The following is a 21,798-nucleotide window of genomic DNA, read 5'->3' as shown; positions in this document are numbered from 1 at the left end:
TTTAAGAATCTTTGTCCAAGCTATTTAAACAGTTTTCCAGACATTTGGATTAGTTTTTTTAAATTTCTAGGTGATTACTGTATAAATTATGTATGGTTTATACAAAACTCCTCAACAAAATAGATCACAAGGAAATTTATTGAGGGCAAGTTGGACAGAAAGTGGATGCATGGATGATATGCTTTCAATAGACCCAAGTACATTATTTCTGAAGATTTTATATAGTACTGTCAATGGAAATCTGAGCTATCATTAAAATAAAGTAATTGAATAATGTAGAGTGAGCCCTCTTGTATGACACCTAAAGATAAATACTTTATTCATCCTGTGAGAGAAATTAGAGTGTCACGGCAGCAATGTTTACAATCATACCAACAATAAAAGGAGCTAACATTGAGGGGGACCTGAGGAAAATTAACATCTAAGAGAAGGAATTACAGGAAATTTAACATGTTGCCCGTTGGACTGTGGCAACTATTAAAGTATAAATAGCTAATTAGCTTCCAGTACTAGCCATGAAACTAGTCCAAAGGGAAAGTGGTGTTGTTCCTGGATATACTGTATAAGGACATGATTTAAAGACACTCAGTATGTATTAAACATGCAAAGAAAATTGATATGCATTATATATATGTGTGATATTGCACATTTAGTAATATTGATTGGCCCAATTGCCTTGCCTCCAGGAATATTTCCCTATTAACTAACCCAGTGGGGAGTTTGTCAATTGAAACTGATTGCGTGACTTCCACTCATTTTACTATTTGGTAAATAGTAATGTCTGGAAAAAAAAACACTTATGAGGTGCTCAAAAGTATAAAAGTATTTAAAATGGACAAAGCAACCTTATGGAAACACAAGCCAGTGCAATCTGTAGGCCGGTCCCAAGCCCGGATAAATGCAGAGGGTTGCGTCAGGAAGGGCATCTAATGTAAAACTGTGTCAAACCAATATGAGTGTTCATCTAAAGAAAACCATACCGGATCGGTTGTGGCCCGGGTTAACAACGCCCTGCACCGTTAACCTGCAGGGTTGGTGGAAAGTCAGCTACTGTGGGTCGAAGATAAAGAAGAGGAGGAAACCGGAATTGTTGTCGTCAGAAGAAGAGGAATGCACAGAGCCTACAACTGAGTCCAGGGACTTTGAACGTTGGGACTATGACAGGAAAAGCTCAGGATTTGGTTGAGATGATGATTAGGATAAAGGTTGATATACCGTGCATCCAAGAGAGCACGTGGAAAGGTAGTAAGGCTACTTTAGGAGCAGGGTTTAAATTATTTTATCATGGAGTAAACGGGAAGAGAAATGGAGTAGGGGTTATTTTCAAGAAAGAGCTAAACTAAGAATGTCTTGGTGGTAAAAAGAATATCAGATCGAGTGACGAGGCTGGCATTTGAAATTGACAGAGTTGTAACTGGTGCAGATTGTAATGGACTTGTGGGTGAAGGAAACGGGGGCGATGAAGAAGTGATGGGTAAGTACAGCATCCAGGAAAGGAACTTTGAGCGACAGATGGTGAGGGACTTTCCAAAAAAGATAGAAATGGCTGTAGTGAACACTTTTTTTCCAGAAGAGCCTGGAACATAGAGTGACCTACAAGAACAGAGGTAGAAGCATGCAGGTGGATTATATTTTGTGCAGACGATGTAATCTAAAGGAGGTGACAGACTGTAAAGTAGTGGTTGGTGAGAGTGTAGCTCGACAGCATAGGATGGTGGTGTGTAGGATGACTCAGGTGGTGGGTAGGAAGATTAAGAAGACAAAGATAGCGCAGAGAACCATGTGGTGGAAGCTGAGAAAGGAAGAATGTTTTGTGTCCTTTCGGAAAGAGGTAAAACATGCTCTTGATGGACAGGAGGAGTTCCGAGAATACTGGATGACTATAGCCAAGGTGATCAGAGAGACAGGCAGGAGAGTACTTGGTGTGTCTTCTGATAGGAAAGGGCAGAAGAAGACTTAGCAGTGTAACCCTAAAATACAGGAAGACATACAAGGAAAGAGATTAGCGAAGAAGAAGTGGGACCCTTAAAGGACTGGGGAGAGGCGAAAGGAATACATTGAGATACAATCACCAGGTTGGCCACGAAAGAAGGAGAAAAGTATCTTTACAGGTTGGCCAGGCAGAGGGATAGAGATGGGAAGGATGTGCTGCAGGTAAGGGTGATGAAGGATTGCGATGGAAATGTGTTGACTGGTAAATACATGGAAAGAATACTTTGAGAAGTTGATGAATGAAGAAAATGAGAGAAGCAAGAGTAGAAGAGGCAAGTGTGAAGCACCAGGATGTGGCAATGATTAGTAAGGGAGAAGTTAGAAAGTCACTAAAGAGGATAAAAAATGGAAAGGCAGTTGGTCCTGATGACATACCGGCATGGAGGCAATTTGGAGAGGTAGCTGTGGAGTTTTTGAGCAATTTATTCAAAAGAATACTAGCAGGCGAGAAGATGCCTAAAGAATGGAGGAAAAGTGTGCTAGTTCCCATTTTTAAGAACAAAGGCGATGTGCAGAGCTGTGGGACTTATAGAGGAATAAAGTTGATGAGCCACACAGTGAAGTTATGGGAAAGAGTAGTTGGGGCTAGACTAAGGACAGAAGTAAATATTTACGAGCAACAGTATAGTTTCATGCCTAGAAAAAGTACCACAGATGCATTATTTGCCTTGAGAATGCTAGTGGAAGAATACAGAGACTGTCATAAGGAGCTACATTGTGTCTTTGTGGATCTAGAGAAAGCCTATGACAGAATACCAAGAGAGGAACTGTGGTACTGCATGCATAAGTCAGGTGTGACGAAGAAATGTGTCAGAAGAGTACAGGACATGTATGAGGGCAGCAGCCCAGTGGTGAGGTATGCTGTAGATATGACAGAAGAATTTAAGGTAGAGGTGGGACTGCATCCGTGATCAGCTCTGAGCCCCTTCCTGTTTGCTGTGGTTAGGCACACAGATGAGGTTGGAGTGGAATCACCTTGGACCATGATGTTTTCAGATGACATTGTGATATGCAGTGAAAGCAGGGATCAGGTGGAGGAACAGTTAGAAAGATGCATGCACTGGAAAGGAGAAGAATGAACATTAAAAGTAAAACAGAATCAATCTATGTGGATGAGAGAAGTGATGGAAGAGTGAGGCTCCAGGGAGAAGAAATAGCAAGGGTGGATGACTTCTAATATTTGGGGTCAACAATCCAGAGCAATGGTGAGTGTGGTAAGGAAGTGAAGAAACGGGTCCAACAGGCTGGAACAGTTGGAGGAAGGTGTCTGGTGTGTTGTATGACAGAAGGAGTCTCTGCTAGGATGAAGGGCAAAGTTTATAAAACAGTGGTTAGGCCGGCCTTGATGTATGGATTAGAGTCCGTGGCACTGAAGAGACAACAGGAAGCAGTACTGGAGGTGGCAGAAATGAAGATGCTGAGGTTCTCTGTAAGAGTGAGCAGGTTGGATAGCATTAGAAATGAGCTCATTAGAGAGACAGCCAAAGTTGGATGTTTTGGAGACAAGGTTCGAGAGAGCATGTCCGGAGGCGAGAGAGTGATTATATTGGTAGAAAAGTTCTGAGGATGGAGCTGCCAGGTAAAAGAATGAGAGGAAGGAAGGTTGATGGATGTTGTGAGGGAAGACATGAGGGTAGTTAGTGTTAGAGAGGAAGATGCAGGAGATTGGCCCAAATGGAAAAAGATGATACGCTGCGGCGACCCCTAACGGGACAAGCCGAAAGGAAAAGAAGATCATTTAAAATGGACACTGTAAGAATATGTCTCTCATGGGATAAACTTGCCACATGATACCACCGACCTTTGCCTGCGACTGCAGTCCTTAAATTTGCCGCTAGGCAGCAGTAATGCATTATTTGAGTTGTCCATGATTGAGAAGAAGGATGACAACCCAATAAGAGCGCACGAAGACTGTCACATGACCCAGTAGCGACCAGTCACTTTTGCCCGAAACATGAAGAAGACACATGAACCGGTAAATGGCCGTCAAATGATGCCAGCAATTAGTCCAATTGTAACTACGCGGTAGTTGTGGTATACTTAGAGTTTGAGGGTTTTTTTCTTTTTGGTGAATAAAGCTTCTTGAATACGTGAGACAATTAAAGCAGTGTTCAGTTTTGTTATTGCGACGATCGCACCCATTGGTTCCGACGAAGCTATTGCAGTGGAGTTGTTACCATTTTGTGCTAATATTTAATGTGCCATTTAATAGAAGTTGTTGACTAGAAAATGAAGCTTCGTGTCCAGCTGCAGTGCAAGAACTTGCATGAATACCTCAGAGAGCTGAGTCCAGAGATTTTGGACAGACTGTACAATCACCCAGCAACATGTCTCGCTGTCTATAGGTAAAACGACGTTATATTCGCTCCTGGAAATAAATATTTAACGTTATGTTTTTAAAATCCCTAGGGAGCTGCCTTGTCTAGCCAAAAACTATGTGATGCGAATGCTATTCTTGGATCAGCCTCTTCCACAGGCAGCAGTGGCATTATGGGTGAATAAAGAAAGCAAGAAGTGAGTTACATTTCATGGCGTTTAAAGCCATTATTGCAGCTGATACCTACGTTTTCATGTACTGTACAGTCTTTCATAATTCATCTTGCATTCGGGTGTTGGGCGCAGACGTGCTCTGACCTGATAACTAAACATTTACTTTGATTGTGCTATGCTAATCTCTTGTATGATGATGATGTTCACCAGGCAGCCTCATAGGAGGCAACATAAAATAAAGCATAAGCACAAGAAGTGGAACTAGGAGTCAGGTCCATAAGTATTGGGAGATGGATGCAATTCCCATCGTTTTGGCCCTAGACCACATTGTATTTAAATTAAACTAGTGAAAACAATGTGTGTTAATTCAATTTTAACCCTCGTGAACCCTAGACATCCAAATCCTCTTTTAAAATTGTGACCCCATGGGTTCTGTAGGATTAATTCGATTTTTACATCCAAATCACTTGAATGATGCAGGAATTACAAAAAAATGGTATATGTGCTGAAGTTACCGATGATTTAGTGGTACACTCTTCTGAATTTGGTCCCGGTACTGTGAGTTCAGTTCCTACTTTGTGACTGTGTCGATAATGTCCCCTGCGACTAAATCAAAATCCTTTTAGGGTGTAGTCTGGCTTTCTCCCTGAAGTCAGCTGGGATAGAATCCAGCACTCCCAGTGTCCCAATTTATCCACAAAATTTAGACAGTTGCTTGAATGACGGACAAATGATGTCAATGATGGCAGCCCGCCTGCACGCAATGTCTTAAGACTCTCCCTATTAATTCTTGTATTTGTGTTTTGTCTTTGTTTTTTGGGCACTTTGTTCATGTACGCCTCAGCACGACACTGCTAGACCCACCAGGAACATTTGGATTTTGGATCCCAACACAAAATAGCAGTTTCAAACGGCATTCACCAGAAACACAAGATTCCAGATGAATTAGCAAGACCGCTGAGCTCACACGTGGATTGTTCTTAGTACCAGGAGGGGTGCTCAGAACATGTGCCCACCAGCTGTACAGCGCCTTCTGGAAGATCTTCAACCCCTCACGCAGTCATCCCCAATTGCTTGAAATCTACAACAATCATTCCCAAAAAGAAATCCTTGACTAGCCTCAACGCCTTTCACCCTGTTGCCCCACAGCTGTCATTATGAAGTGTTTTGGGAGGCTGGTTCTCAAGTACATCAAAGATTGCCCCCCCCCCCAAGATTTATTGGAATTCTAATCCTTTTAATGTTGTTGAGCTGAGCAGCTCTCGACTTTTTAAGGCAGTTACTACAACATAAAAGATTTTCCGATCATTTCATGACGCTTATTTACGATGAATTAAGATTGACAATGGAATCTCTGCATGTTTTGAATAGTAATGTAAGGAAGGTTATGCTGTCATATTGGGGGCAATTGAAGTGCATAAAAGTAAAGTGAAAAGTGCCTAGTGGTTTTAAGGTCACTTTTTTCAAAGATGCCCCTACCTGGAAAAAAAAACTGAAGTAAATTTTAGCAAATTTGAATAACTTTTATTTTGCTGTCTCCAGCTCCTTAATCACCACTTGTACCACCCTCATTCCACAGGGATCATGATGAATGCGTAGCTGTGCTAGCAGGACTCCGCCTTTGGCACAGTCAGCAGCTACAGGGTGGTCTGCAGGGATATATCCTGAATCCAGTGTTCAAAGACAACCTGAGGATAGCGCTGCTCGGCGGGTACGTCTGCTCCCCATTTCATCACAACCTCCTCTCTCAATATCTTTGCTCTGTCGTCACTCAGTCTTTTTAAAGAACTAATTCATGCAGTATATATTTTACTTTATTTATAAAAATTCAATCAAGATTCAGGGTGTAAAAAGCAAACTTTTAGTTTTGTTTTCCATTTGTCCATGCCAAACTTTGGGCAGCCTTCATCTGTTTTTTTTTTTTTCTTTTTTTGAGCTGGACCCCGTCATTTTTTTTCTTTTGAGCTCGAAATAAAATGTGGAACACCTGTGCATCATTTTATGTTACAGTAAGTTTCGCTGAACACGGATTGAAGAGTCACTCTGGGCAAACTTTTTGGCTCATGGGCCACATTGACTTTGAAAATTTGACTGGCAGCCCAGGTAACAAACAGATGCTTCCTTAGGAAAAATAAACAACAAAACAATCTATTGTAGTGTTAACACTTAATTTACTTTTAATGTAAGCAGTGTTATTTTGTTCATCACTTTTTTTTGCCAGCGCATCAAAGTCTGGTGTTAGTTTTGCTGCGGCAATTCACAGAACAGCAGCTGCCAAGTGGCAGAAATATCACTTATCCACTACAAAGACAAAACAAAACATTATCCCACTGACTTGATGATGTACACCACACAAGTTACATCAACGTGAACCAATAAATTAAATATTGCCGTTAAACCAGCAACTTTGTGCAGAATTGACATGACTACACAGAACAGTACACTATTCCCAGTTAACCTCACTCAAAACTCTTCGTTAGTTAGTGGCTGTTTGATGCTGATGGCATACAAACACATACACACACCATTGCTCCCACCACCGTAATTTTAATGTGAATAGCAAGGAAAAGTGACAAGATAACACAACAGTTTAACTATCAAACTGATTGAAAATTGGGGAGAAGCATTTACTTACGTGAGGTCAGCTGTGCAGTGCGTTAAACCAGCTCATGGTCTAGACTACATTGAAATTGAACTTTCTTACTTTTCATTGTCAATATTATTTAAGATATGTATGTAAATCCTTCAGTGAGACAGTCCTTAACTTCCATGCTTGATCTATGACAACGCACGTTGGGATGACCCACAATGCATCGTGCACTTAACACGCTAGTTAAAATTGTATTAGTCAATTTAAAAAGTCACAAAAAATACGCATTTTTCAAAGGAAAACAAAAATAGTCTGACGATTGTGAAATTATGCATTTCTTTACACATTCAAGGTATTGCCTCATCACTGTGTTGTAGATTCACCAATCACCCCAATCCCTATCAGGAAGTTTTGTGATTTATTTTTTTTTCTTTTTACTTAAATGCTTGCAAATATTTGCGAAATGAATCTGTGTCAGCCGCATACAGCTGTGCTTTACTGAAAAAAAAAACATCTGGTTATTCTGTCAGAGAAATAAATGCAGTACTTCACTTGTTTCATAAAATGGCAGAATCACAGCTCTGCATTTACTGTTGTTCATTTGGTCCACTGCTGGTGGTTGAAGTGTTCAGAGCAGAAGTAGTGTAAAAACAGAACAGCCAAAGTCAACTCAACTCATCACTGGACCTACCACCTGCTGAAACTAGTTGGCATTACAGTGCAATCTGGTGGAATCATTCGGCATTACAGATAAGGTCCAATGAATGTAGTCATTATTTTGGTCCGATTTTGGCAATTCTGGACCAATCTTTGCCAGGCCGGATTTAAACGGTCACCCACCCCTGGACCAGACTGACTTCTTCCAGTATTTAACTGCCTGACAGCAAAAATGTTCTTCAGAAATTTTCAAACGAGCTTTGACCACCGTTTTTTTTCCTCTTTCAGCAATTGGGTCTTGCGTGGTGAGTATGCATACAGGCCATGGTACTGGATTACATTCCACACTGTTATCTTTGTGACAACAGCACCTGCTAATTCCAGGTCTTTTTTTTTTTTCCTCAAAGATATCCATAGGTGGTCCTTAGCTCTTAGACAAGTCTTTTATTTCTTCTTTGGATTCCTCTGTCAGAAATCTTGAGAGCACCTGATGAAGTAAAATTTATAGTGGGAGGATTGTCATTCCACTTGCATATTATGGCCCCAGCCTTGCTCTGTGGAACATCTACAAGCTGAGCTATACACCTGAAACCAAGCCCATTCTTGTGTTTTGTGTCTTAACTGTTACAATTAATGACTAGTGGCCTCTGTTGCAATAATATTATATTGTGCAAAGGAGGCTTTCACATAGTATAGGGTCTTAAGACACTCCGAGCCTCAGCCTACACCGTGCGCAGCTTCTGTGACGTCAACTCTGTCAACTGGTTGACTGACAATAAAATGTCTGCGCAACATTGAGACAGCAAAGGTAAATGGGTGCTTGCGTTTTTCTCCCCAAACGAACTAAAGCACCGATGACCAGATAATAAACAAAGAAACCAAAAATAAAAACCTTAATAGGCTAAAACTTCACATCACAATTTGTACAAAATTCATATGAATGTTGTCCTACAGTATCACAAAAACTAACCTTATGCCTCCTCGGTGGGTAGGGAAAGGAATCAGCTTTTTATATCATTTGGTTCCATGAATTAAAAAAAAAAAATCACCGTTGCTTTGTGATGTTTATTTTTTGTGCCAAAATACTGAGTAAAATTCACAATGCAAGGCTACGAGCTTAAAAGAAAAAGTCAAGTTAAAACTTGCACATATTTGACATGATGAAACTGTCCCAAATAAGAATTTTAACAATGCTATATTTATTTTTTAGCTGAAACATAAATGAATATTAAGTCAATTGCGTTAGTTCAACACACTTTGCCTTTTAGTTCATTGGTTTGTTATTGATATTGGTTATAAAGAACCTAAAGTAAAATATTCATTTTTGTATATGCTGCTCAGAAAAGCGATGTCTTTAACTTGGACACAATTTATTTTAAACATGCAAACCTTTTTGACTCAGCCCCCTAAAAGAACTGACAATCGGAATAAGGAATTGGAATTAGAACCAGAATCGCTCCAATTCAAGCAATACCTGACCCAAGCTCTTACTGATCATGTAGTATGTGTGGTATCTCTTACTCATACATTGTCTAACCCTAACTAGCCATCAATTTGGACTGAACTAGCTGATATTCATTTGCCCTACCAAGTGGTTGGATTGCTGTTTGATTATTGTGTTGTCTTGGCTTTCCATACCTTTTTGCATCTCCCTTTATTAATGTACTTTTGCCTGTGTCATATCACAATTTCTGATCTTATTTGTTCTACTTTCTTTGTATGTATGGATTACTTGGTTGTTCCCAACTTGTGAAATTCAAAGGTAAATAGAGCTTGTGCACGTTATGTCACCAATTCATGGCGCCATATAGCCAGTCAAACAGAGCTGCTCGACATTGTAGGAGACATTGAACAAGAGGAAAATATTTACAATACCTGAGTCCTGTTGTGCTGTTGGTTGTCACAACAGACGACACAAATATTAGATAAGATAAGAGAGCATTCTATGGAATACAAGCTGAAAAGACCAGAAAATATCGATGGATTTCGGCAATTAAGCATGATGAATGGTTTCCAACCAAAATACACACACGCCTGTGTAGTGATCGCTTCATTTCAAGTAGGAATTATTATTCTCAATCTCAAATTACCAAAAAGTATTTATCATGCTAAATTGGCTCATTTGAGATAAAAAAAACTGTCTGTCGCAGAGGTTTACGGAGGTTGTGACCGCAATCGCTTCCATATACGTTCCACGAAGATGACTTCGTCCTCTTTTATTTTTTTATTTTTTAATCATGGTTAATTAATGCAAGTTTGTGTAAAACCAGGGATCATTTATTTCAATATTGGTATTTGTAGTGAATACTAGCTGAAAAGATTGATGGATTCCGGCAAAGGTTAACGTGCCACCGAACACACTTCCGTGTTCACAAGCCGTCAACCGTCGTCTTTTTTTCGATCATAGTTAATGAATGCAAGTTTGTGTAAAACCAGGTGTAATTTATTTCAATATTGGTATTTGTATTGAATACTAGCTGAAAAGATCGATGGATTCCGGCAAATGTTAACGTGTCGCCAGACACACTTACGCGTTCACGAGGTGTCAGCCGTCGTCTTTTTTTCGATCATAGGTAATGAATGCAAGTTTGGTAAAACCAGGGGTCATTTAAATATTGGTATTTCTATTGAATACTAGCTGAAAAGATCGATGGATTCCGACAAAGGTTAACATGTCGCCGAACACACTTCCACGTTCACAAGCCGTCAAAACCATCACTATGTGGGATTTATTCCTGATGAGAACAGATCCAACAACAAAGTATTTATATGTGTACAGACTTTTATACGCTTTCAAACTTTTCCGTGTAAATCCCAATGACTTTACTCACCAGATCCATGTGTATATCCAGTTGTCCAAAACTAGCGAAAGTGAATTAACAGTCCAATTTCTTAACGGCGAAAAGGTCGATTTCGGCATTAAATACGGGTCCTCTATGCCGAGTTTATCTAATTTTTCCACATACCGTCGTTTGTTCTCACCTTCTAAATAAATGTCTGACGGTATCGGACAAGACTCTGGGCGTTGTGCTACAAGACATATTTCCGTGTCATCTCCAACTGACTTAGCATTGAGCAATGGTTAGCTTGACCGGCAATATGGCGAGGTAAGCAAAATGCACGTGATTTTATGACGTAGTTGTACGAGCTCTATAGCAACTTTGGAAGAAAATCTAGTGAGAAAAATGGTGAGGTGTTTAATACCTATTCAGCTGTTCTATAATAAATCAATTTGTTCAAAAAGGTCTTATTACAAGTACACTTGTTTGATTAATTTCATTAGGTTTTTTTGTCCTTTGTTTTAATTTTTTTCCTTTGACCTTTGTGGGGTTTTCATTCTTTAATGGCAATGTTCCAACAAGTTGGCCCACGTGTAGAAAAGTTATCTAAGTCTCAGACAGAAGCTAAAATGTGTTTCATTGTACAGGGGTCGAGCATGGGCAGACGAACGCAGCAGCCTGGGGCCTGACCGGCATGCTCGCGACATAGAGAGTCTGGACCGTTATGCCATGGAGCGCTGGGAAGTTATCCTGCACTTCATGGTGGGGTCTCCCAGTGCTGCTGTAAGTCAGGACCTGGCTCAACTGCTGACTCAAGCAGGGCTCATGAAAAGGTAGATTGAGACCTGTTGATGTTGTAAAAGACTTCTTTCATTTAGCCAGGACATTACTGCTTCCCAGGAACCGGTACTGCAATTTTCCATGTATCATTTAATACGCACACGTTGACAAAAGTTGACATCAAAATTCTAGAAAATCCTTCAGCCTCCGTATTGCAATGTATGATTTTCTACCCATATGAGAAAAACATGAAGTCTGTTTTTTCGAAGAATTGTTCTGAATTTAAACACTTTATTTGAACACAGAATACTTTATTTACTTGCTCTTATGTTGAAATTCACAGCCCTAAATTTATTTCGTAAACGAGAAAACAGTTGCGCTCATGTTAAATTACCCAGGCAGAATTTGCAAACTGGAGTACAAGTCTTGGGGGAAAAAACGTGAAAGGCCAGCTGAAATTCATTTTATTTGAAAGGAATTCAAATTCAACTTGTAAAGCATTTCAGAAAAGCATGATCATAAAACAAACGATACCAAAAAAAAATTGTCGAGTTATATAAAAAAACAGTATTTCACAAATTCTGCCAGGGTATGTAAATTTATGAGCACAACTGTGTATATATATGCAGTCATACGTACCCTTGTCATATTGGAATGAAAGTGTACAGCTTTTTCATAACCTGTAGATCAGAATCAGCTTTAATAGCCACGTGTTAAAAAACACACGAGGAATCTCCAGCAGTCAGTGCTGCCTGGTACGACATTCAAAACAAAGAACAAGGAACAACATAGCAACAAGAACAAAGAACAAGAGACATTTCTGTTGGTGGTGGCTTACATTTACAAAACGTGATTTTTTTTTTTTTTCTATTTTGGCTACTACCATCTTCTAGTGTGTGTGGTGTGTGTGTGTGTGTGTGTGTCTGTATCTATAGATCCATCCATTTTCTGAGCTACTTATCCTCACAAGGGTTGCAGGAGTGCTGGAGCCTATCCCATCTGTCAACGGGCAGGAGGCAGGGTACACCCTGAACTGGTTGCCAGCCAATTGCAGGGCACATGGGGACAGAAACAGTTCCACTCACAATCACACCTGTGAGCAATTTAGAGTGTCAGAGGACCCGAGTTCAATCCCGGCCCCACCTGTGTGGAGTTTTCATGTACTCCCCGTGCCTGTGTGAGGCACTACATTTCCCCCCCACATCCCAAAAACATGCAACACTCTAAATTGCCCGAGGGTGATTGTGAGTGAGGCCGTTTGTCTCTCTGTGCCCTGCGATTAGCTGGCAACCAGTTCAGGGTGTACCCTTCCTCCTCCCCGTTGACAACTGGGATAGGCTCCAGCACTCCCCTCGACCCTCGTGATGATAAGCGACTCAGAAATAGATAAGTGTTGGTACTCCATCTAAAAAAACAAAAATACGTGATGGGTCACTATGGCATCCAGGAAAGTAACTTTGAGGGACAGATGGTGGTGGAGTTTGCATAAAGAATGGAAATGGCAGTAGTAAACATTTTTTTTCCAGAAGAGGCAGGAACATAGAGTGAGCGACAAGAGCGGAAGTAGAAGCACCCAGCTGGATTATATTTTGTTCAGGTGATGTAATATGAAGGAGGTTACTGACTGCAAAGTAGTGGTAGGGGAGAGTGCAGCTCAACAACACAGGATGGTGGTGTGTAGGACGACTCTGGTGGTGGGTAGGAAAATTAAGAAGACAAAGGTAGAGCAGAGAACCATGTGGTGAAAGCTGAGACAGGAAAAATGCTGTGCGGCCTTCCGGAAAGAGGTGAGACAGGCTCTCGATGGATAGGAGGAGGTCCCGGAAGACTGGACCCACGGTGATCAGAGGGACAGGCAGGAGAGTACTTGGTGTGTTTTCTGGTTGGAAAGGGGAGAAGGAGACCTGGTGGTGGAACCCCAAAATACAGGAAGTCATACAAGGAAAGAGATTAGCGAAGAAGAAATGGGACAGTGAGAGGACTGAGGAGAGGCGAAAGCAATACATTGTGATGCGACGTAGGGCAAAGGTAGAGGTGGCAAAGGCTAAACAAGAGATATATGATGACATGTGCACCAGGTTGGACACAAAAGAAGTAGAAAAGGATCTCTACAGGTTGGCCAGACAGAGGGATAGAGATGGGAAAGATGTGCAGCTGATAAGGGTGATTAAGGATAGAGATGGAAATGTGTTGACTGGTGCCAGAAGTGTGCTGAATAGATGGAAAGAATACTTTGAGAAGTTGATGAATGAAGAAAGTGAGGAAGAATAGAAGAGGCAAGTGTGAAGGACCAGGAAATGGCAATGATGAGCAAGGGGGAAGTTTGAAAGGCACTTCAAAGGATGAAAAATGGATAGGCAGTTGGTCCCGATGACATACTGGTGGAGGATGGAAGCAATTTGGAGAGGTGGATGTGGAGTTTTTGAGCAACTTATTCAACAGAATACTAGCGGGCGAGAAGATGCCTGAAGAATGGAGGAAAAGTGTGCTAGTTCCCATTTTTAAGAACAAAGGGGACTTGCAGAGCTGTGCCAACTATAGAGGAATAAAGTTGATGAGCCACACAATGAAGTTATGGAAAAGAGTAGGGGAGATGAGACTCAGGACAGAAGTAAGTATCTGTGACCAACAGTTATGGTTTCATGTCTAGAAAGAGTACCACAGATGCATTATTTGCCTTGGGGATGCTAGTGGAGAAGGAGCTCAGAAGAAGCTGCATTGTATCTTTGTGGATCGAGTACCAAGAGAGGAACTGTGGTACTGCATGTGTAAGTCTGGTGTGGCGGAGAAATATGTTAGAATAGTACAGGACATGTGTGATAGCAGTGGACAATGGTGAGGTGTGCCGTAGGCGTTGCGGAAGAATTTGAGGTGAAGTTGAGATTGCATCAGGGATCAGCTTTGAGCCCCTTTCTGTTTGTTGTGGTAATGTGGTAATCAGCTGACAGATGAGGTTAGACTGGAATTCCCTTGGATCATGATGTTCACAGATGATATTGTGATATGCAGTGAAAGCAGGGAGCAGGTGGAGGAACAATTACAAAGATTCACTGGAAAGGAGAGGAATGAAGATTAGCCGAAGTAAAACAGAATATGTGTGAACGAGGGTGGTGGAGGGGGAAGAGTGAGACTACAGGAAGAAGAGATAGCAAGGATGGATGACTTCAAATATTTGGGGTCAACATTCCAGTGATCCATGATCAGTGTGGTAAGGAAGTGAAGAAACTGGTCCAAGCAGTTTGGAACAGCTGGTGGAAGGTGTCTGATGTGTTACGTGACAGAAGAGTCTCTGCGAGGATGAAAGGCATAGTTTATAAAACAGTGGTGAGGCCGGCCATGATGTACGGATTAGAGACTGTGGTACTGAAGAGACAACAGGAAGCAGAACTGGAGGCGGCAGAAATGAAGATGTTGAGGTTCTCTCTCGGAGTGAGCAGGTTGAATAGGGATAGAAATGAGCTCATTAGAGGCACAGCCAAAGTTGGATGTTTTGGAGACAAGATTCGAGACACTTCGATGGTTTGGACATGTTCAGAGGCGAAAGAGTGAGTATATTGGTAGAAGGGTGCTGAGGATACCGCTGTCAGGCAAACGGGGAAGAGGAAGACCAAAGAAAAGTTTGATGGATGTTGTGAGGGAAGACATGAGGACTGTGGGTGTAAGAGAAGAAGATTCACAAGATGGGCTGAGATGGAAAAAGATGACACGCTGTGGCGACCCCTAACGGGACAAGCCGAAAGGAAAAGAAGAAGGAGACGACTTATTATTATGCAGGGAAGGCTGGGATGGTCAAGAATGAAGTCAGGCTGCCGTCAGCTATTGTTAAGCAAGCAAGTGCAGGTAGCTGTTGCAAATGGGAAATTTCGCCTCGGCATCTTCTCCTTTCTGCTTTTCAAAGTTTGGAAAATATGCCGTGCCTTTTCCCTTAATGAACATGAGGCTGATACTAAGCCTACATTGATTTGGATCCTCGATCCATAACGTAAGTAATCTTTCCATCTCGGCAACGATCGAAGAACGTTGCTTAGTTTTTTTCTTCTTCACAAAAAAAGTTGCTTCGTGATGACTGTATCCGTCATTGAGATGAAACCCTTCACGTGCGTTAAAATGTGGGCTTTGTCCTGAATAATAATTGCCACAGTCATCCGACTGAAGCCCAAGTCTTTGTCTATCATGTCCATCAGTGTTAATCCTTTCTCCGTTTGTTAATCCTTTCTCTGTTTTTATTTTTTTTTTAAATGTTAAGCTTCAGTTCCACCGTCCAAAGAGACCCCTCCACCTTTCTTCTTATGGGCCATAATGTGTAAAAAGCTGGGCGAAAAGGGCAAATAAACTCCCATCTCACAAACACTGATAAGCCATATGCAAGAACTAAGAAGAAACACTATGATGCTGGGGCCATAATGGCGGAAAAGACTCGAGTCTCGTAAAGTCATCGTTTTAGGTTGAGACCCTCTTAAACCGAGAACTCCATGTGTGTGTGTGTGTGTGTGTGTGTGTGTGTGTGTGTGTGTGTGTGTGTCCATCCACCCATTTTCTTTGCTGCTTATCCTCACAAGGGTCGCAGGGAGTGCTGGAGCCTATCCCAGCTGTCAACAGGCAGGAGGCAAAGTACACCCTGAACTTGTTGCCAGTTGATTGCAGGGCACATCGAGACAAACAGCCGCACTCACAATCAGAACTAGGGGCAATCTAGAGTGTCCAATTAATGTTTCATGTTTTTGGGATGTGGGAGGAAAACGGAGTACCTGAAGAAAACCCACTCAGGCACGGGGAGAACATGCAAACTCCACACAGGCAGGGCTGGGATCAAACCCGGGTCCTCAGAACTGTTAGGCCAACGCTTTACCAGCTGAATCACTGTGCTACTACAGTGAAGAAAATAAGTATTCGACCCTATTTTGCAAGTTCCCCCACTTAGAAATCATGGAGAGGTCTGACATTTTCATCGTATGTGCATGTCTACTGTGAGAGAGAGAATTTATAAAAAAAAAAATCCAGAAACCACAATGTATGATTTTTTTTTTTTTTTTTTAATGATTTTTTTGTGTGATACAGCTGCAAATAAGTATTTTAACACCTGAGAAAACCGGTGTTAATATTTGGTACAGTAGCCTTGGTTTGCAATTACAGAGGTCAAACATTTCCCGTAGTTGTTCCCCAGGTTTGCACGCAATGCAGGAGGGATTTTGGCCCACTCCTCCACACAGATCTTCTCTAGATCAGACAGGTTTCTGGGCTTTCGCTGAGAAACATAGAATTTCAGCACCCTCCAAAAATTTTCTATTGGGTTTAGGTCTGGAGACTGGCTAGGCCACGCCAGAACCTCGATATGGTTCTTACGGAGCCACTCCTTGGTTTTCCTGGCTGTGTGCTTCGGGTCATTGTCATGTTGAAAGACCCAGGCCTGACCCATCTTAAATACTCTGACTGAGGGAAAGAGGTTCTTCCCCAAAATCTCACAATACTTGGCCGTGGTCATCCTCCCCTTAATACGGTGCAGTTGTCCTGTCCCATCTGCAGAAAAACACCCCCAAATCCTGATGCTCCCACCCCCATGCTTCACAATAAGGATGGTGTTCTTGGAATGGAACTCATCATTCGTCTTCCTCCAAACACGGTTAGTGGAATTATGACCAAAAAGTTCCACTTTGGTCTCATCTGACTGCAAAACTTTCTCCTATGACTCCTCTGTATCATCCAAATGGTCATTGACAAACTTAAGACGGGCCTTGACATGTCCTGGTTTAAGCAGGGGAACCTTCCATGCCATGCATGATTTCAAACCATAATGTCTTTGTGTATTACCAACAGTCACCTTGGAAACTGTGGTCCCAGCACTATTCAGGTCATTGACCAAGTCCAGTCATGTATTCCTGGGCTGATTCCTCACCTTTCTGAGGATCATTGAGACCCCGTGAGGTGATATCTTGCATGGAGCTCTACTCTGATTGAGATTGACCATCATGTTTAGCTTCTTCCATTTTCTAATAATTGCTCCAACAGTGGAGCTTTATTCACCAAGCCGCTTGACAATTTCTCTGTAGCCCTTTTCAGCAATGTGGAGTTGTACAATTTTGTCTCTGGTGTCATTGGACACCTCTTTGGTCTTGGCCATGTTACAAGTTTGAGTCTTACTGATTGTATGAGGTAAACACGTGTCTTTATGCAGCTAACGACCTCACACAGGTGCATCGTATTCAGAATAATACATGGAGTGGAGGTGGAGTTTTAAAGGCGCACTAACAGGTCTTTGAGCGGCAGAGGGTGCTGGAGGGTAAAAACCAGTTGAAATTCATAGAATGTCAACTGTTTAGTGTACCGATGTTTCAGTTGAAGAAATGTCTACAGGTGGGCAATTTTTTTTTAAAGAAGTACGGAGCAGTGTTGAGGATGAAGACAAGCCTCGGAGGCCTACAGAAGTGAGGTGTCGTGTGGTGATCGAATCAATGACCTCATTCAGTCTGACAGAAGGGATGGATGAAATTGCAAGGACTTTGATATTATTGTGCCTTGTGAAAGTATTCAGCCCCCTTGAACTTTTCAACCTTTACCCACATTTCAGGCTACAAACATAAAGATATGAAATTAAACTTTTTTGTCAAGAATCAACAAGTGGGACACAATCGTGAAGTAGAACGAAATTTATTGGAAAAATTCTCATTTTTCTTTCGGCTTGTCCCGTTAGGGGTCGCCACAGCGTGTCATCTTTTCCCATTCAAGCCGATCTCGTGTATACTCCTCTCTAACACCCACTGTCCTCGTGTCCTCCCTCACAACATCCATCAACCTTTTCTTTGGTCTTCCTCTCGTTCTGCCTTGCAGCTCCATCCTCAGCACCCTTTGACAGATAAACTCACACTCTCGCCTCTGAACATGTCCAAACCATCGAAGTCTGCTCTCTCTAACCCTGTCTCCAAAACATTCAACTTTGGCTGTCCCTCTAAGGAGCTCATTTCTAATCCTATCCAACCTGTTCACACCAAGCGAGAACCTCAACATCTTCATTTCTGCTACCCCAAGTTCTGCTTCCTGTTGTTTCTTCAGGGCCACCGTCTCTAGTCCGTACATCGTGGCCGGCCTCACCACTGTTTTATAAATTTTGCCCTTCATCCTGGCGGATACTCTCCTGTCACACAGAACACCAGTCACCTTCCGCCAACTGTTCCACCCGGCTTGGACCCGTTTCTTCACTTCCTTACCACACTCTCCATTGCTCTGTATTGTTGACCCCAAGTATTTGAAGTCGTCCACCTTCGCTATCTCGTCTCCCTGGAGCTTCACTCTTCCTCCTCCGCCCCTCTCATTCACGCGCATATATTCTGTTTTACTACGGCTAATCTTCATTCCTCTCCTTTCCAGTGCGTGCCTCAATCTTTCTAACTGTTCCTCCACCTGTTCCCTGCTTTCACTGCAGATCATAATATCTGCGAACATCATGGTCCATGGGGAATCCAGTCTAACCTCATCAGCCTATCCATTACTCCTGCAAACAGAAAGGGGCTCAGCGTGGAACCCTGATGCAGTCCCACCTCTACCTTAAATTTTTCTGACACACCAACGGTACATCTCACCGCTGCTCTGAGCAAATAAAAACCTGAAAAGTGGGACATGCAATATTATTTGGAGCCTTTACTTTAAGTGCAGCAAACTCACTCCACACATGCACTGGTTCTATTTAAAGTGCATAGAGCATCATGAAGACCAAGGAACACACCAGGCAGGTCCGAGATACTGTTGTGGAGAAATTCAAAGTCGGTTTTGTATACAAAAAGGTTTCAAGGAACACTGTGCAAGCAATCATATCGAAATGGAAGGAGTATCAGACCACTGCAAATCTACCAAGACCCGGCCATCCCTCTAAACCTTCACCTTGAACAAGGAAAAGACTGATCAGAGATTTAGCCAAGGGGCCCATGATCTCTCTGGATGAACTCCAGAGATCTACAGCTGAGGTGGGAAAGTCTGTCCATACGACAACAATCAGTCGTACAGTGCACAAATCTGGCCTTTATGGAAGAGTGGCAAGAAGAAAGCCATTTCTCAAAGATATCCATAAAAACTCTCGTTGAATGTTAATAAAGCCAAATCTACAATGGAATGGTTCACAAATAAATGTATCCAGGTGTTAGAATGGGCAAGTCAAAGTCCAGACCTGAATCCAATCGAGAAGCAGAGCTGAAGACTGCTGTTCACAAACACTCTCAATCCAACCTCACTGAGCTCGAGCTGTTTTGCAAGGAACTATAGGCAAGAATTTCAATCTCTCAATGTGCAAAACTGATAGAAACATACCCTAAGCGACTTGTAGCTGTAATTGCAGCAAAAGGTGCCGCTACAAAGTATTAATACAAGGGGCCGAATAATACTGCATGCCCCACTTTTCAGGTTTTTATTTGTTACAAAAAATGTAATTTTATATCTTTATCTTTATGTTAGAATCCTGAAATGTGGTAAAAGGTTGAAAAGTTCAAGGGGGCCAAATACTTTCCCAAGGCACTGTATCTGTTGGAACAGCACACAAAATTGTCCATGATGACCTTGGTACTCCAAGGTCAGCTCCCGGTGGGTGCCAAAGATGCTTACTCCAGAGCACAAACAGCAGAGGCTCGAGTTGTCCCAGCGCTCTCTCTTCCACTATGAGAAAGATGATGATGAGTTTCTAAAGAAGGTGATCAGAGATGGGTTTGGCATTATGAAACTGAGTCCAAATGGCAGCCCATGGAGTGGAAGCACGCAGGCTCTCCAGTCAAGAAGAAGTTAGTCTCAGCTGTCCACAAGGAAGGTAATGCTCACTGTCTTTGGGATATGCAAGGCCCAATCACCATTTCATTCCTTGAGAAAGGAAGCACTGTGAATAGTGCCAACTACTATGAACTGCTCAGGCAAGTCAAGAATGACATAAAGAACAAACCCAGGGGTTATCAGTCAGAAGGAGTCATCTTGTATCATGACAACGCAAGGCCTCACACAGCAACCCAGATGGTGCAGACCATCAACAAGCTGGGCTGGGAACTGCTCCTTCATCACCCTTGCAGCCGAGACCTTGCCCCTTCACTTTCACCTGTTTGGTCCCTTGAAAGCGTTCACAACAGGCGCTAAATTTGCAAGTAACAATGAAGTCCAAAGTGTTGTGAGCTGAGACATCAGTCCAAAGATTTTTACGCTGAGGAAATATGGAAGCTTGTGGACAGATGGGAAAAGTGTGTGACAGTGCTGGGAGATGACGTTGGGAAAAAAAACAAAAAAACAAAAGAAGCTGTATTAGAAGTCCATATACTGAAAAATTCACCTTATTTTTTGAATGACCCTCATATTTTTATGTGGGAGAACGTGCTCAATTGGTGTCTCACTACCTTTTTGCCCCACTATATACTGCATGTTCATATCTCATGTAACTTTAAAGTTATAGTTTTCCTGCAAATATTTTATGCACATTGGTGTTCAGAATCTCATTTGGAGCTCACCAGCAACGTTAGAGTAAATGGCTGAAGCAATTGTGAAAACCAAAGGTACAAAATGCGTTAAATTATAAGTGCCCAACTGTTGTACATGCAGAGATTAAATGGGGGTCAAGTATCTTATTTGACAAATATAAATAAAATGTAAATACACGAATAAAGTAGTACAGTTACTATTGTACATGTATCCATTGTTTTAAAACTCTAAATACTGTGATAATCTTTCCTTCAATATTTTACAGCGAGGCGGGCGAGGCCCCCTCTATCACCTCTGCCGGCTTCCAGTTCCTTCTGCTGGACACAGCTTCCCAACTGTGGTATTTCACACTGCAGTACCTCAAAACTGCTCAGGTATCCACATAACGTCCATGTTGACATTTACGACTAAAGAATAAAGATCAGCTATCTGCCATTGTGTCTTGAAAGCCTGTCATTACTCTGATTAGCACACACTCAGGTGGAGAGGAGACTGCAGTAATATGAGGGCCTACAAGAACTGGCTGATATAAATTACTGTTTGGCTAATGACCAGGTGTAAGACTTGCATCCTAATGAAACTCATACAATAGCAGGGGAAATAATTCAATCCGAATAAGCAGTCAATTCCCAGGCAAGTCCAAAACGAAAAAGGCTTAAATTTTAATCTAAATTGTTGGCAAACTAAATCTGACACAATTGACCATTGCTGGCAAGACTCATTTTAATATAATCAGTTATGCTCCACTTTTAGCAAAGACGGGAAATGAATGTAGAGGAACAATGCAGCAAGCAGTCATTATCATCAGAGTAAATTTACATGGATGAAGCCCAAGAAGTACAGAAAATGTCACAGGCTGTTCTTTCACTGGCTATCTTGGCTGTTAGTTGCCTAACAACCACATCCAAAGCTGGCAGGGAATAGTTTCTTCTTTGGGAATGATTTATTTTAAGCTTTTTAGCAACCTGTGGGGAGTTGTTTCTATCACTTTCAAATAGCCCTGAAAAAGGATTCTCCCCCTTCCTGATTTTTTTTGTGCATATCTATAACACAGAGTGAATTTAGCCGGGG

At 41.9% G+C, this 21,798-nt stretch overlaps 1 protein-coding gene across 6 annotated transcripts in view; it reads left to right on the top strand.

Moving 5' to 3' along the window:
* Nucleotides 1–3,867: 3,867 nt before the first annotated feature.
* gtf2h4 (general transcription factor IIH, polypeptide 4) overlaps nucleotides 3,868–21,798 on the top strand; it is a 46,597-nt gene continuing 28,666 nt past the window's right edge. For 3 of the 6 annotated variants that reach the window (XM_061834457.1, XM_061834545.1, XM_061834275.1), the window contains exons 1-5: nucleotides 3,906–4,337; nucleotides 4,402–4,506; nucleotides 6,062–6,193; nucleotides 11,157–11,342; nucleotides 20,993–21,101. In XM_061834457.1, the coding sequence (XP_061690441.1) occupies nucleotides 4,222–4,337; nucleotides 4,402–4,506; nucleotides 6,062–6,193; nucleotides 11,157–11,342; nucleotides 20,993–21,101 (648 nt within the window). In that variant the 5' untranslated portion in view covers nucleotides 3,906–4,221. Of the gene's footprint in view, nucleotides 4,338–4,401; nucleotides 4,507–6,061; nucleotides 6,194–11,156; nucleotides 11,343–20,992; nucleotides 21,102–21,798 lie in introns of all 6 variants that reach the window. The other 3 variants (XM_061834631.1, XM_061834363.1, XM_061834183.1) reach the window with 2 other exon arrangements.

This window comes from Syngnathoides biaculeatus, chromosome 1, assembly GCF_019802595.1.
Source record: "Syngnathoides biaculeatus isolate LvHL_M chromosome 1, ASM1980259v1, whole genome shotgun sequence".
Lineage (NCBI taxonomy): Eukaryota > Metazoa > Chordata > Actinopteri > Syngnathiformes > Syngnathidae > Syngnathoides > Syngnathoides biaculeatus.
Note: the sequence above shows the minus strand (reverse complement) of the source record. Positions and strands in the feature narration are given on the sequence as shown.